The sequence below is a fragment of the Pieris brassicae genome, chromosome Z (genome assembly GCF_905147105.1).
Source record: "Pieris brassicae chromosome Z, ilPieBrab1.1, whole genome shotgun sequence".
Lineage (NCBI taxonomy): Eukaryota > Metazoa > Arthropoda > Insecta > Lepidoptera > Pieridae > Pieris > Pieris brassicae.
In genome coordinates, this window is record NC_059680.1 from 11,018,048 (window position 1) to 11,033,025 (window position 14,978).

The 14,978-nt window shown below is 34.9% G+C and overlaps 1 protein-coding gene across 2 annotated transcripts; it reads right to left on the reverse strand.

Moving 5' to 3' along the window:
- Positions 1-709: 709 nt before the first annotated feature.
- Positions 710-7,567, reverse strand: LOC123718579 (tyrosine 3-monooxygenase). Of its 2 annotated transcripts, none has more exons than XM_045675214.1 (8): positions 7,346-7,567; positions 3,654-3,765; positions 3,456-3,569; positions 3,329-3,367; positions 2,299-3,118; positions 1,704-1,830; positions 1,396-1,625; positions 710-1,223 (listed from the first exon to the last, which is right to left on the reverse strand). In XM_045675214.1, exons 1-8 carry the CDS (start codon positions 7,409-7,411, stop codon positions 1,049-1,051), a joined length of 1,683 nt encoding a protein of 560 aa, XP_045531170.1. In that variant the 5' UTR covers positions 7,412-7,567; the 3' UTR covers positions 710-1,048. The 2 variants fall into 2 exon arrangements, with proteins under 2 accessions (XP_045531170.1, XP_045531169.1); XM_045675213.1 differs by having other exon boundaries at positions 3,329-3,370.
- Between the last annotated feature and the right edge of the window lie 7,411 nt (positions 7,568-14,978).

Sequence of the window (14,978 nt, forward strand, 5' to 3'; positions counted from 1 at the left end):
CTTTTTGCGTCTAGATGGTTCTAATTGCTATAATTACCCGGAAACACCTTGCATTGTCTGTGGGTTGTATTAATTTTACGTTTACTAGATTGAGGCAATTATTAATGTTCTTTTAAATCCGATTAAAGCGTTCATTCCTAAGGGACAAGTAATCTTATTAGAGTTACGCCGGACTCAATACCGGAGCAAAATTGCTCATCAATCCGTATTTTACTTTAACTTATTTAAAAATTGCTCTTCGATATTGACCTAATCGTTATAAGATTAAATTTTATAACATTTAATGGCCTTTTACATTGAATTATTATCATATATTAATGTTTAATTTTAAATATTTGGTTGATTAGTATTGTTTTGTTTCATATGTAAAATCTAAATGTTTAAGCTAAAATTCAATTTATATTATTAAAGATTAATGTACGCTTACTTGTAATAAAGCATCATTAGTTTAGTGGAAGTCATTTGTAAATACTATCAATAGCTAATGCGTATACTATTATTACATATAATTAGATACATATTTAGCCAATGTCAGTAGCTGCGAGTAAAGTTTTGCCCTTCTGTATTAATCATCTATTGTAAAATACATAGCTTATGTAATTAACATAAAGTCAAAGGACTTGTTTACATCACGTCAACAAAACCATTGTTCGATGTAGAGTTAATAGTTATTATAACATGAAATAAAACGACTTGATTCATTCAAACATATAATATATTTTTTGTTTGATTTTTACACTTTTTTGGTGCTCCATTTTTATTCGTTTGTGTTTTCATTAAGTTAAATTAATACTAAAAAAATAGTAAAGGTCTCGCATAGGCGTCGCAGTCTCCGTAAATGGGCAATCAGGAGGAAAGCGGCGTCACCGAGGCCCGGGCAATGAGCTCGGCATAATAAATAGTAAGGTACAAAAGGAAGTCAACGAAGTACCATCCAATGGTTATCATTCTCGCAGGCACTCTCCACACGTCAACAGTCTTACGTCTACAGTATCACTAGCTATACATCGCGGCGTCGCCACGTTCACTGGTCCGGTCGTTGGTCGCTTTATTCGAAATGCGTGCTTTTGAGCTTCTTGACAGCGTTGGTCAGGTGTAACATCTCCGTGTTCAGTTGCCAGATGAGGGTCTCGAGTTTGTCCACTGAGTCGAGGACCTCGACGCGCTCTGTGTGTGGGTTGAAGCGGACCTCGAATGGTCGCGACATGGTTGACACCCAACGTCTATTGGAAGAAAATTAATCATTATTACGTGCCTATTACATGTATCTAGTTCACAGCAATTAACGAACTGTGAAACTGCCAAAAATAGCGTTAAAAACCATCGTGTCAAAATAAATATGACAATTGCAGTCACAAACAATTATGTACCTATTCTTTGGTGTTTAAAACTGACCTGAATTTATCTTTGGCATCCTCGAAGCTCTCGGCCACGTAGTAGATTGGTTGATATTCTTGGTCTTGGTAGGGTTGCATTGATGTGGATGCAGGCTCGAATGCTCGTAGCTCTGGTTTATCACTTAAAGCATGCAAAAGCTCGCCGATAGAAGAAAGAAGAGCAGCACCATACGCCTTAAGTTGTTGGTTCTCTTTGCAAAGTCCAAATTCAACCGTGAACCAGTATACCTAAAATATTAACATTATACATTTCGTTGCTTCATGATTTTTTTTAACTTTAAAATAATTATATGTTCATGCACTTACCGTGGAAAGCTTTTCGATTTCAGAGTCGGAAGCACCGAGAGAGGCAAGTCCTATTTCCTGTGAGAATTGAGCGAAACTGGGGTCGGCCAAGAGTGGGATGTGTCCAAGAAGTTCATGAATGCAATCGCTGTAGGGATAAATAATAATTTTAAGCTAACAAATCTTGTTTATCCGTGATCAAAGCATAGTAAACTTATGGAAATTAATTATAAGGAAAGTAATATAAAATTCGAAATGATTGTAGTTTGTTAATATACAATTTAATTAATTAGTTAATATAATTATCAAAATCAGACAAAAAAAAATTAATATAAATAAATCACTGTCTAAAAATTCATATCGCTAACATTGTACAGCTGCCTTCGGAATGGCATTAAAATTATCTAGCGGGGCGACGCTTTTAATGCTGTTACAATTTCATCTTCCCACTATATTGACTTTCAAAGGATCTAACAAGGCTCTTAAAGCCATTTTATTGGAATGGAAAAGGTAGACATTACGAAGCGTAGCAAGGTCAATTGTGATAAAAAATATATACTTTATGTCTTTTTAAGTATGATTAAAGTAAATTACATGTCTACATTAAGATACTTACGGTTCAGGTGTGTGGAAGGGTGAGTTAGCGTGACGCACATATTGGGTAGATTGGAAGACACGGAAAGCGAGCGAAGCCAAGAAGTCCCTAGCAGTCAGTAAACCAGCGGCAGGACGTAGGGTAAATCCAGTGTGCTTACGAAGGAAGTTACTAACATCCTCTAGTTGAGGAATGCGGTGTGGAACAAAGATATCAGCCTCTTGCAACTTGTTGAACGCTGCCTTGTATTCCCTGCACGCGTGTTTTGGCATCAGATCTAATACAGTGTTGAAAACTCGCTGCCATGTAGAGTTCTCAGACTCAGTGTAAGAGATTGATGGAATTGGATCACCGTATTTGTAAGCAAAGGCTATCACAGCGATCTGCTTTCTGCGCTCTCTGTACTGCTTGTCAGCGAAGCCTGGGTGGTTCATGTCGAGTTCTGGCTCGTATTTGGTCATGAGGTGGTTGCAGTTGTCGAGGTCGACGGCGTGGCGAGGGAACCATGGAGTTTTGTTGGTGAGGTTGTTTTCAGATAGAAGGTTAACTCCAGCAAAGGATGCAGACTGGCGGAGAGCCCTTATCAGTTGGAGTAAGTTCATACGAGACATGCGAACTTTCACGAGAGCGTCAAACTGGATGCCGGCTTCTTGGGAGGGTCGGGTCTCCAAATGTTCTACACAGCCTTTGTAGTTGTCGATGGTTTTTAGGATGCGAGCAAGAGAGCCCATTCCATCTCGCATGCGGAGTAAAAAAGCAGCTTTTTGTACAGCATGCTCTGCATCAGGAGTTTCACTTGCAGCATTTTGGAGGATAACTTCTTCTTCAGTCAAAGTATAATCTATAATAAAGGTTAAAAATCATTATATAATTATACAAAATTAAAAGCAATGGCAATTTGTGATAATTATATTTTGTTTCGCTAAAATGGCAAAGATCGGCATAAAAATTGACATTGTTATTGATTGTAATTTCCGTATAAGTTTTGTTTACAAAAACTTTTCAACGATAATAAAATCGAGTGTTTATTATTACGTATTTTGTCACTGACCTTCGTCTTTCTTTCCTCCGTCGTCACCATCATCTGCATCTGCTATAAACCAAAAAGTAAAAACAAAATAAATAAAAAAGCAAACAAATAATAACAAAGTATAAAACAAAACTAAGTAAGAAATTACCAAGTTGGCAGTTCTTGGTTTCGTCCTGATGCGTTCCATCTTCGACGGTTGGTGTTTTGTCGCCGTTGCCTAAATGAGCAACGTCTTGGATAAATTCGGATTCCAAGCCAGAGTCTAATAAATGAATAAAAAGAAAGTAAAACAAAACAAACCAAAATAAAATTAAAAATAAAAACAACGTTTAGTAATTAAACATACCATTAGAGCGGGCGCGAGCCTCTTCCAAAACGCTTTGCTTAGTCTGTTTTACAACAAGTGTTTCGAACCGTGCATCGTCCACAAGCGAGCGACGGCGTGATGGGTAGCCGTTCTGTAACAAAAGAAAGCCTTATTGAAACCCACGTAATAAAGCTATAAATTACGCAGCACAAAGGCTAAGATCTCTAAATCCTAATAAATATAAAGTGGTCGCATCGTTATATTTCATGTGTGAGTAGGGATTGCTTTTACGAAGTTGCGAAGCTTATTTCCTGAGCGTGGACTTAAAGTGCTGCCATTTCACTCCGGATACAAGTGAAACGTTTCGAGATGGGTCGCACAAAGGAGAATTTTCTGGACCGCTGCACTTGAATGGAACCAATTATAGCTTTGCAGAGTGACTTTTAAGCCTTTGATGCAAATTTGTGTTGTGTAATTTTATGTAAAAGTTTTTATTTAAATTAACTAAAAATGATTGTATGTACCCTTTTTGTGATCCTTGGATGCTGCATAATGATCGTTTTGCTTGCAACAATGTAATTAATCGGCAGATTTTTATCGCCATTGTTACTCAATAAACCAATTATAACCACAATGGGACTCATAATTAATTTATAGGTACGCTAACTTAAATAATGGAAAATTATATATTAAAAAAAATATTTAAAAAATCGTTATTAGACATTTTAGATCAACAGTGATGATACATTGTGAATTAAAAAATATCTACGCAATACGTCAATTACGTACGACAATTTTAAGCAGTTTTTAGATAGCTTTTGTGTAATGATTCTCTTAGCCGACGTAATATGCGCATATCATTAGCAAAACAATAATCCCTAAATATGTATTTGAAAAACTGAACATATATTTTCACCAATATATCTGAACTTCGTTCTATGTACGAACAACTACCGTACGAAAATTACTTCACGGCATACAGTTAGTTTTGCGAAGGACGATTTTAGGAAAACAAACTTTATAACCAAATATTTCCTTAAAAATCTGTGACTATTGACGTAATTTTGCGTCAACCTTGGACATTTGATTTTAACATTTTCCTTCTGATGCTTGATTAGACCTCAGTGACATTCTTTTCGTTTTCCTGAACACGTTGCAACATTCCTTAGATATATGTATTGTTATAGTTTGTAAAAGTGATCAGTTTGTAAAATGGATGCGTCGAGTCAATTGTGAATGTATAACATTTAATATTACAGATTAATAACTTTTAACACAAAGCAAAATTGCGACCAAACAAAGAGAACTGGAACTAAGGCTAGTCATTTTTGCGTTCGAAATTTAAATATTACGATAAAACTGCAAGAACCAAGCAACTAAAACGCATACAAAGTGCAGTTAAGATGTCGGATGACACTGAGCGCGAAAATCTTGAATTTTCCAGCAGAGTGGCCACGCTATGTGTGTCAAGGGGTACTAATAACACCGTGTCCTCACCTAGTCCCTGAAACCGTACGAAGGTAATGCTCTACCATATTAACTCACATGAATACGCAGAATAATTTTAATAATATATATAACCAATGTACAAAGCTAAATATCAAACTCTACCCAATTACATCAATCGACAGTTAGTGGATGTTTTATGATTTAAACCAATCTTTAAGTGCTCAAACCGTGAATCGAACCCTGAACATCGAGGAGTAAATAAACGCTGACTCATGAGTTTAAATATGTTTTAAAATATGACCGTTATTATTCAAACTTACTGTGTAATATAATAATGACCTTACAACAACTATTACAAAATCTAGGTTACATTGTTATTAATATTTTTACGATTTGTCTTAGACTAAGTATCCGGGATTACCTTGAGTTGTTCTTTAGTTGATAAATTGTTTCAATTCTATGCACGAATTCATCTAGTGTGAACCTGACCTATTAACTCTTAAGTAATAAATACCCGACCAGAATTAATACGATGCTTGCGAAAAACTGTTGCTCCTACAAATGATTGCGACTTAAGGTTTTAAGATATATAACTTCTCACTTATAATTAGTAGCTCAATCGAACTTGAACATTTTGGGTATCGGTGATAATTGAATTCTGAATTATTCGCTAAAACCTGTGTGATTGCTATTAAAAATCGTGTACTTAATGTCATTGCGGAAACGACGTGTGTCGCGCTCAAGTTAAAGGTCCACCTAACTGGAGCGATTTGCTTGAAAATCCGGTTGATATAACCTTGGTACCCGAGTGACCACTTCACCATTCCAATCATACTGTAATTACGCCCGAGTACGGCTCGCCTGCGGCTCTTGCACCCTTCAGGCTAATTCGAATCCGGATTTGTGCTAGTCAAATGTACCGAAATCATCGATTTTACGTTTTTTCTTAATTAAGAAAAACTCAGTTTTTGTTATTTATAATCTGCGTTATTACCGGTCATTTTCCGTTTAGTAACCTCTAACTTTTTATGCTATTTGACCGCGACTAACGATGTTTGGTCAAGGTTTGCCCTTGAATTAGTTTTTAAATATTAAAGTTTTGAGAGTTTGTATAAGAATGTTTGCGAATATGAAATATTGTTTAATAATTTAGTATCGCGGTGTTCGAGTAGATTCAATCTTTGTCGTGTATTGCAGAGTTGGTGAGCGTTGTACGATCTTGCATACCGACCTTCAATTATCAAGGAAATACAATCATTCAGCTACCAATTATAAAACCTATGTTAATGATTACACCTTTGTTAGGAACCTGGGTTTCGCACAGCATAAAGGAGAACGTCGCATCGCTGACACAGATTTAGTTTCAGGCTCGTTCGAACAAAAGAAAACAAAACACTGTTGATGAAACACGCCAAAAACACCTAATTACTTCGCATGATACTTCGCATGAGCGTTGGAAGGATTAAGGAGTTGGTAAAGGAAATTATGCAAATTTTATATTCATAATTATTCACGTCGAGATGAGGTAACTAGGTGCAGGTACTGAATGCCTTGAATCTTGACAATAGAAATTATACAATAATGACACTAATTGAACTAAGCGGAATCTTTATAATTTGCCTAGACGTGCAATAATTCGTGGTAGAATTAAATAATACTGATATCTTAAAACATTGCATTTGCAACGTGAAAGTTATTTTTCTGTTCGTGATATGACGTTGACAAGTAATTAAGCGCAGTGTAAAGCTAATCTCTTGTTACTCTGTAGACGACAATTGGGTATATAAAATGCTCTAAGCCTTATTTTCACACGCTTTCATGTTATGTCAGAATATTATTTTTACGTAAAAGATGTTTTGATTTTCGTACTTTAAGCTACATTGAGAATCAAAAAAGGTGTTTGCAATTAATGTACGATGTGCACGGCTTAGAATAATTAATTCCGATTGTTTGCCGGACATTGCCCTCTCTATCTACCGAATTAAGATCAAAAACTTATTGCGTAATATTTTTATAACTTTTCGGACACGAACTTGACCCGCATATTATGTTAGTTCCGCACTTTAATATTATGACTATATGAAATTTATAATAAAAGCTTGAAAAACTTGATAATGATGCGAATGTTTACATAACTTAACATGAGAATTGTGGGAATGAGTATGAGAAAGTTCACATGCACAATTTTATCCTTCGAAGCCGGGCTGATTCTGAATGAGTAACAACTTAAACTTCACAAGAACTTTGCACGGCTCCGAGGGAAGTTCGTTAAGCATCCTCACCTCAATGCTGTAGGACTTCTTGATTGCGAACATTTCGCGGTTCTTCTGTGCAGCTGCGACGGCCATGGTTCACAACACTAAGGGTAAGGGCCTGAACGAGGGTTCACTGCGCGTTTAGCTAGCGTACGTCTGCGAGATGCTTTTGTCTCGACCACGGGCTGGAGCCTGTCTGTCTACGACTCGAGCTGTCGTATTACAGTAGCTAACTAAACTTTGGTTGCAAACAGACCAATGCATGATGACCGTTCGCAAGAACAGTTTAAATAGTGTTAGGCGCCTCCCACCCCTCGTTCTTGTCGCGCATGCGTCAGAGACTGCCTCCCTCCGCTCTACTCGCGCCTCCAGGCTCTCCTGATACATTGAGAGGGTCACCCTCGTGTCACATATTGCCAATTAGGACCCTCAATCATTCAAATTTTCAGACATTGACGAATTTTTTCGGCTATTTTTTGTGTTCGGTTATATTTAATAAAGATTACTGTAATAATTTTAAGAGTTAAGAATGAATAAATTCTAATTTTATAACGAAGATTAAAATCTAATGTGTGTGTAATGTTTTAATATATAATATTATTTTAAATTACAGGTTTTTATTGGAATTTAGTGAGTATATTTTGGTTTGTTCTTTGTAATTTTTTACTGTTTGTTATAGAGATTGATAAAGTTATAAACCTCTATTAACAGCTGATTTTGATTTAGATTTTGGTGAACATGTGACCTTGACTGAGACTTTCCTAAAACTGAGAAAGTTTTTCTTTAGAATAATAACGCAATTGTTGTAATTATTAGGTCTCGATATCATAATCTACCTTTCTCGGGTGGCCTTATGTTTTACAAGGAAGTGAAGAACGGAACAAGGATATATCAATGTTCTCAATGACTAATTTACAATATTAACAACTTTTTAAGAGGAGTGAACATTTATTGAGCATTTAATCGAGCTTAACATTGAGAAAATTACGTGTTTTAATATGCAACCTTATGTAATAGATTCGAGTTCGTGACCATTTTAATACGTCTTTATAGTTAATATTGTTTCAATTCAGTTTTTACTCGCCCAATGACACGGGTTGATCATATCTAGGGGGTTCAAGCCGCGTATACTTTATAGATTTAATTGTTTATTATGAAAAAAGGCGAATGTGTCCCAGGGGTTGCTAGGCATAAGAAGGACAAGCATTTAACTGCCAAGGAAATTATTAAGCAATTATCATTTGTTTGACACTTTGATCTAACAGTGAAGTGACCGTACCAGCCAGGTAAGAGTATTGAACTTCGGGTCCACACAACCCATAGGTGATGTAGAACTTTATTTGTAATTTCACCGGGATTCGAACAGGATCATTCAGTAATGAAGACTTACATAATTCTATTTAGATTACGTATAAATGGAATCACTGAAATAGGAACTGTCTGTTGCCAATTTAGTACGGTTATTAATAATGGAAAAATAGAAAAATATTTTGTCATGTACACTTTGCTATATCATAATTTACTTGCTATAATATGTATTCTTATATTAATAATAAACAATGTATAATAAAAAGGTACATAGTTAACCTTTTATAAGCCTTAGGTACGTAATTATTAACACATTGCACACAATACAATATAAATGTTGTTAACATTGTTCAACTGGGCGCTATCGAGCGATGTTTTCCAGCCAAATCAATAAAAAAAGTACAATAATGTTAGTTAAAATATCGTTATTAAGTAGATGCTGACACCCAGTATATAAAGTATATATAGTATATATATATATATATATATATATATATATTAGTTACATAACCTAACTCAATCTAACACATCAGATGTGCCGGTTTTGGTGATCAGGGTATCTTATGACACATAGGCGACATCCAGCTTTAATTATTTTATAATGTTAGTTTTTCATGTCCAAGGTGCTCTCCTATTATCATTATATCGCCTGCCCATCTTTTTCTCTATCTTCCTCTATTCCTATTTCCATCACAAAAAATAAATATAAGATTTGGAAGGTGTTCGTATTTGACTATTTAACACACGACGTTTAACGAGGTCCTGGGTTCGATTAGCATAGGAATAATTGTTTCGGGTACGTCGGCTGAGCACCCTAATTGACATATTGTTACTCATTTAGTACTAAGTTTGCTGTACATCAAAATATTAGATTTGACAGACTGGAAGTATAACGTAAATATATAGAAGACTACTTAGAGACTTACTTAAGATCTGTATAATAATAATTTTAATTTTATTGAAGCATTTATTTCTTCGAATCCGTCACTTAAAGTCTTCCTCCGTCTTCCTCCTTTTTGATACACGGAAAAACATTGTCATACATGATTGGAAACGATAAATCTAGGTTGTAATCAAGTAAATAGATCATTCAAGTATATAAAACCATCTACTAATATTGCAAAACCACAACATGTCGCCTTTTGATTACATTGTGATTTCATTTGAATTGTCCAATTTGTTTAAATAAGTATACCTTTTCTAAAGTTTTATAATAAACCTATGGAGTTTATTGATGGCAGGTTTGCCGAACTTACCGAGAGGACTAAAAACTTAATTTTTTAATTTTACTGTAAATATCCTTTACACAAAAAAATCCTAGGTCCCAACCCAAAGCTGATAAGTTTGCTTATCTCGGGAACTACTGGTTGGAATGCAACACATAAAGGAAACAAATAAAATACAAATCATAATTGTCTAATTTGCGAACTCGTTTTACACGGTAACATCATTGAGTCAGTGTTTGACGTCACAGGGAATACCGTTTGCCAAAACAAATCCAAACTGGTTGAATACGGAATTAATTTGGAATACTAACGATAGCTTTTTCGTAACGAAACCGTGGTTTTACGAGTTGACGTACGAGCATGCCCAACTATGACGTCCTATATTGGACAATACCAATTTTTATTATGAAATTTTTAAACTAAATTTTTAAAGCACACAACTGAAATATACACTATTTACAATATATTTAAATTACATAGTAATAATAATTTAATAAGTTCGGTCCCTGCGGCAGGGAACCTTGTATTTTGTAAGTTTTATATGTATTCGGTAGCCAGACTAAGAATTGTCCTAGGGTATTAAGTTAGCCAATCAATTTTCCTACACAGTTGGCCTTTCCCCTTACTTACAGTTTCGTTCACTGTCTTCAAAATTTTGTTCATTGTTATAATTAAATATTATCTCATTTTTAAGAATTTGCTCGAATGCATTTTATTCATTCTGTGTTTGTCTCTTAAAAAATGTGGAAATAGTAATAAAATTTGAGGTTTGCATGTTTTTAGTTGTGCGATTTTATTGTAATGCCGTCCTTTAAATTTTGAATTAAATTTTAAATAAATAAAAGTTATTGCTTGGTGTGCGACATTCAACCCTGCAGTTTCAACATTCCAGCTGTTCACCAATGAGGTATGAGGTATGATATGAGGTAAGGGAAACACAATAGAAAGCTGGCTCGACCGAGAGCCAAAATTCAAGAAAAGGCAAAAGATTGATCGCCTGCTTGTTTGTATAAAAAAACATTATAAACTGAAGCAGTCTGGGCTGAACCTTAGACGTTTGTATCGCTACTGGATACGATGAATCCAGATGCAGATATGATGAAATTATAAATTTGATTTAAAACCATTTCCATATAATAAGATTATAATTATAAGTCTAGATTGATATAATTATTTTTTTGTTTTCGGTTTTAATTTTTCAAAGTTGTGGCCACTGGGAGTCAGCCCAATAGAAAATTTCATAACCATGGGTCTCCGTTCACATCTCTTGAGATATATTATGTTTAAGAAGTTGATGTTATATTTTTAAAATCAGCGTATATGTTATTTCTTAATACTGCTTGAATTACTTTATAAATCTTCTTTAAGTTCAACTAAATTGTTTCTTTTTGTAAAATTCAAATATGAGTATATATGTATTTTTATTCCTGTTCAATACCTATTTTCATTTCGATTCGCTTCTTACTTAGTTAATAAATCGTGTTTTTGTACCAATAAAATTCTAATATTTGAACTAATTTAAATTGCAATATTATAATTCAATTCCAAACAAAGCCTGGGAAAAGCCTTTCAAACAATACTAATTAATAACACGCTATGTTTAACTGTAACGGCCTGAATTATTTTTTACTAAGAGATAAAATTTATTCAAACCTTCAGACTGATTTAAATTACATTGTTTTTTATTTAAAAAAAGGTTCTAAATCTGAAATGATTTTCATTACTATTGCCAAAATAAATATTATCTTTAAGTTTTGGCTTTTTTATGGGGAGCGTATTAGAGATCCATTTCTGTTCTCTCTGTGTAAGCATGAGGCGGGTTTGGTGATGTTTTTATTTAATACAATTGTAATATAATTGTAAAGGAGTTTCCGCTTGTTTGAAATCCTGGGGCAAGAGAAGAGTTAGTGGAGTTAGGAAACATATCCGATGACAAATTTCTAATATAATAAATACTGCACTATTTCACTCTCAAATAAAATTGAGTTTCTTTATTTCGTTATAAATGAGACGTAATATTTATATTTGATCCGAATTCGAACAAACAATACCAAAAGAAAGCCGTTTTTCGGTTTACTTGTACAATGACTAATTTAAATTTGGAAGCGGTTTATTTTGCAGCCAGTTTTCAATGTTCGAGATCTCCTTGGCGTTTAAAAACAAAACATTTAAAAATCTATATTCCCAATGCGGAGACTATAAGTAGTGTTATTGGACACTTACTTATGATAACAATCCTTTTTAGTAAATTAAGTGAGACTTAAATTACTTATTAGTTAAGACTAGGTTTAGTGTAGTTAGGCTAGATCGTAATGATCCATGATGTCGTAGTGAAGTAGTACAGGGGGTATATAAAAAAATCCCTATTCAAATTACTTCCAAAAGGTCTAAAATTTTAACCCCTTAGAATAAATGTGATTAAAATATAATATATTCTTGTTTAATATATATATATAACACACATATGTAATAAGTTATTAAGACTGTGTTGTGATTAATCATCGCATACTGCGGTATTGACTCGGAAATTTTCTTCAATTTCCAGTAATTCACAATAATGTGGAATATTTTACAATATAAATATGTTTCATATATAAATAAATGATGTCCGTTATTTTTTAGATGATATTAAAAATTCCATGTAAGCGTCCACATAGCCTTCGACTATGCCAAGACAAACAGTGCCATTTATGATCTCTGGACTTCTCTAATTCAGAGCTACTACTCTTTAATTTCAATTACGATAGCGATGACTATCGATATTCTACACAACGTCGATTTAGTTCTCTTAATAACCGTAGTGCTGATGTCATCTGATAGTAATTGTAATTATTATTAAGAGTACCGGTACTGCTATAGACTGGTTTTATTAGGACTCCCATCCCTATGGAGACCACCATTACTGTACTAAGAGAACAAACGCAGACGGCTACCCTTGGCCAACTGTGGGTGGCTCAGTTGGGTTAGTTAAGATAGCGAACCCGATCCTAAAGGTATATAGGGTAAGGTTAAAGAACCATATACCCCGCTAAATCTGACTCCAGTATGTCATTCTATATCGGATTGGATATGTCTTGTTTCTGGATGTCACCCATAGTGTGTCCCATTACATTTCCAAAGTCCAAACCCGCTCCAAAACTTATTTCGCTTGAGCGGGTGAGCTAAGTTTCTAAGCTCACCCGCTAGTTTCTAGCGTTCGAATTTTACTTCTTTCGATCTTAATGTTGCTGTTATGGTGTATGGTAATGGTGTTGTTCTAAATAAATAAAAACAAACAATCAATCGAATCGTATCGAACGTAATGTATCCATCGGTACATAAAGAAATCTCACACTGAAATCAACATATTTACCCAACGTGTTAATACCTCGTTATTCGCGATTGCTTCCTAGAAAACTGCGGTATAAAAACAAAATTGAGATGTTATTACATTCGCAATGCTAAATACGTATATAATCATGTGATACTTTTATTTATTAAAGATACTTTTATGATTACTTTAGCGCTGCCTGAAACCAATGATTTCTACGAAATCAGGCGGTAAAGTTGAGTTTTTTTAAGTATTGATAGCCCATCCTCCCGAGGCTTATAGCGCGAGAGCATCATATATTCATTTAAATTTTGTATTTTTGGCTTGTTATGGAGGCTACGTCCTTTACTTCCACTTCAATAATATTTACTATAATCTTAGGCGAGTGGCGGTCTGCTGTCTCCCGAATCTCGTCCCACCTACGATTTAGTTACAGTGTGTGTAATATGAGAGCGCCTTACAACATCAGTCATCTAAAGAAAATTGTTGATTGCTACAAAAATATTAACATAGTTCTTAAGTAAATCGCTAACTCCTGTTAAACAGTTCTATCAGTTTATGTCCGAAAGAGGTGATCATGTCAGCATATAAACTATGCTGTTCATCAATCGCAATCTCAATGCGGCCTCTTTCGTTCTACATTCCCAAGACGACATTAATATTAGGTCCTTACATATGAAATTGGCGTATTTCGTACTGGCCACTTTAATCACAATGTTCTCCTCTTTGGTAAGGAATTCCAAATTCAAATTTGCACAGCTATTTACTCATGTATTTGTGCATCGGTGACCGTCATTGACATGAGTTAGCTGCAGGCTGCGGTGTTAGTGATAAAACTTTTTTAATTCACTTGAAGCAAATTGGGAAGATTAAAAAGCTTGAAAGGTGGGTACCTCACGAATTGACTGAAGCAAACCGGCAAACGCGCGTCGACTGCTGCGTTACATTACTGAACCGGCACAATAATGAAGGTATTTTAAACCAAATCATTACCTGTGATGAAAAATGTATTCTTTACGATAATCGGAAGCGCTCAGCGCAATGGTTGGATCCTGGACAGTCAGCCAAATCCTGCCCCAAGCGAAAATTAACCCCAAAAAAGTTACTTGTAAGCGTTTGGTGGACTAGTGCCGGTATTGTTCATTGCAGTTTTCTCAAATATGGCCAGACTATTACGGCTGATGTCTATTGTCAGCAATTGCAAACTATGATGGAAAAGCTAGCGGTTAAACAACCTAGGCTGGTCAATCGCTCCACGCCACTGCTACTTCACGACAACGCTAGACCACACACTGCACAACAGACGGCTACCAAATTAGAAGAGCTTCAATTGGAATGTCTAAGACATCCTCCGTACTGCCCGGACCTTGTTCCAACAGATTACCATTTTTTTCGAAATTTGGACAACTTCTTGCAAGGGAAAAAATTTAACTCTGATGGGGCATTCCAAATCGCCTTCACAGATTTTATTGATTCCCGTCCGACTGGTTTTTTTAGTAAAGGGATTAATGAACTACCTATGAGATGGCAAAAGTGCATAGAAAACAATGGTTCATAGTTTGATTAAAAAAATATATTATATTTACCTCCTGTTCTTCCCATACAAAACGCCAATTTCATATGTAAGGACCTAATAATTCCAATTTATAGAAATAACTTTTTGTATTTTTTTTAATTGTGTCTTCCGTGTTTAATATATGCGTTTGTAATTCAGGTTATGTTACTAAGGAAAACATTACTAACGAAAGTGAACGGGGAATACCTCGGCTGCAGCGAGAGACTTGGTAAACGTGTTTGTGTGACTCATGTGGAGTCA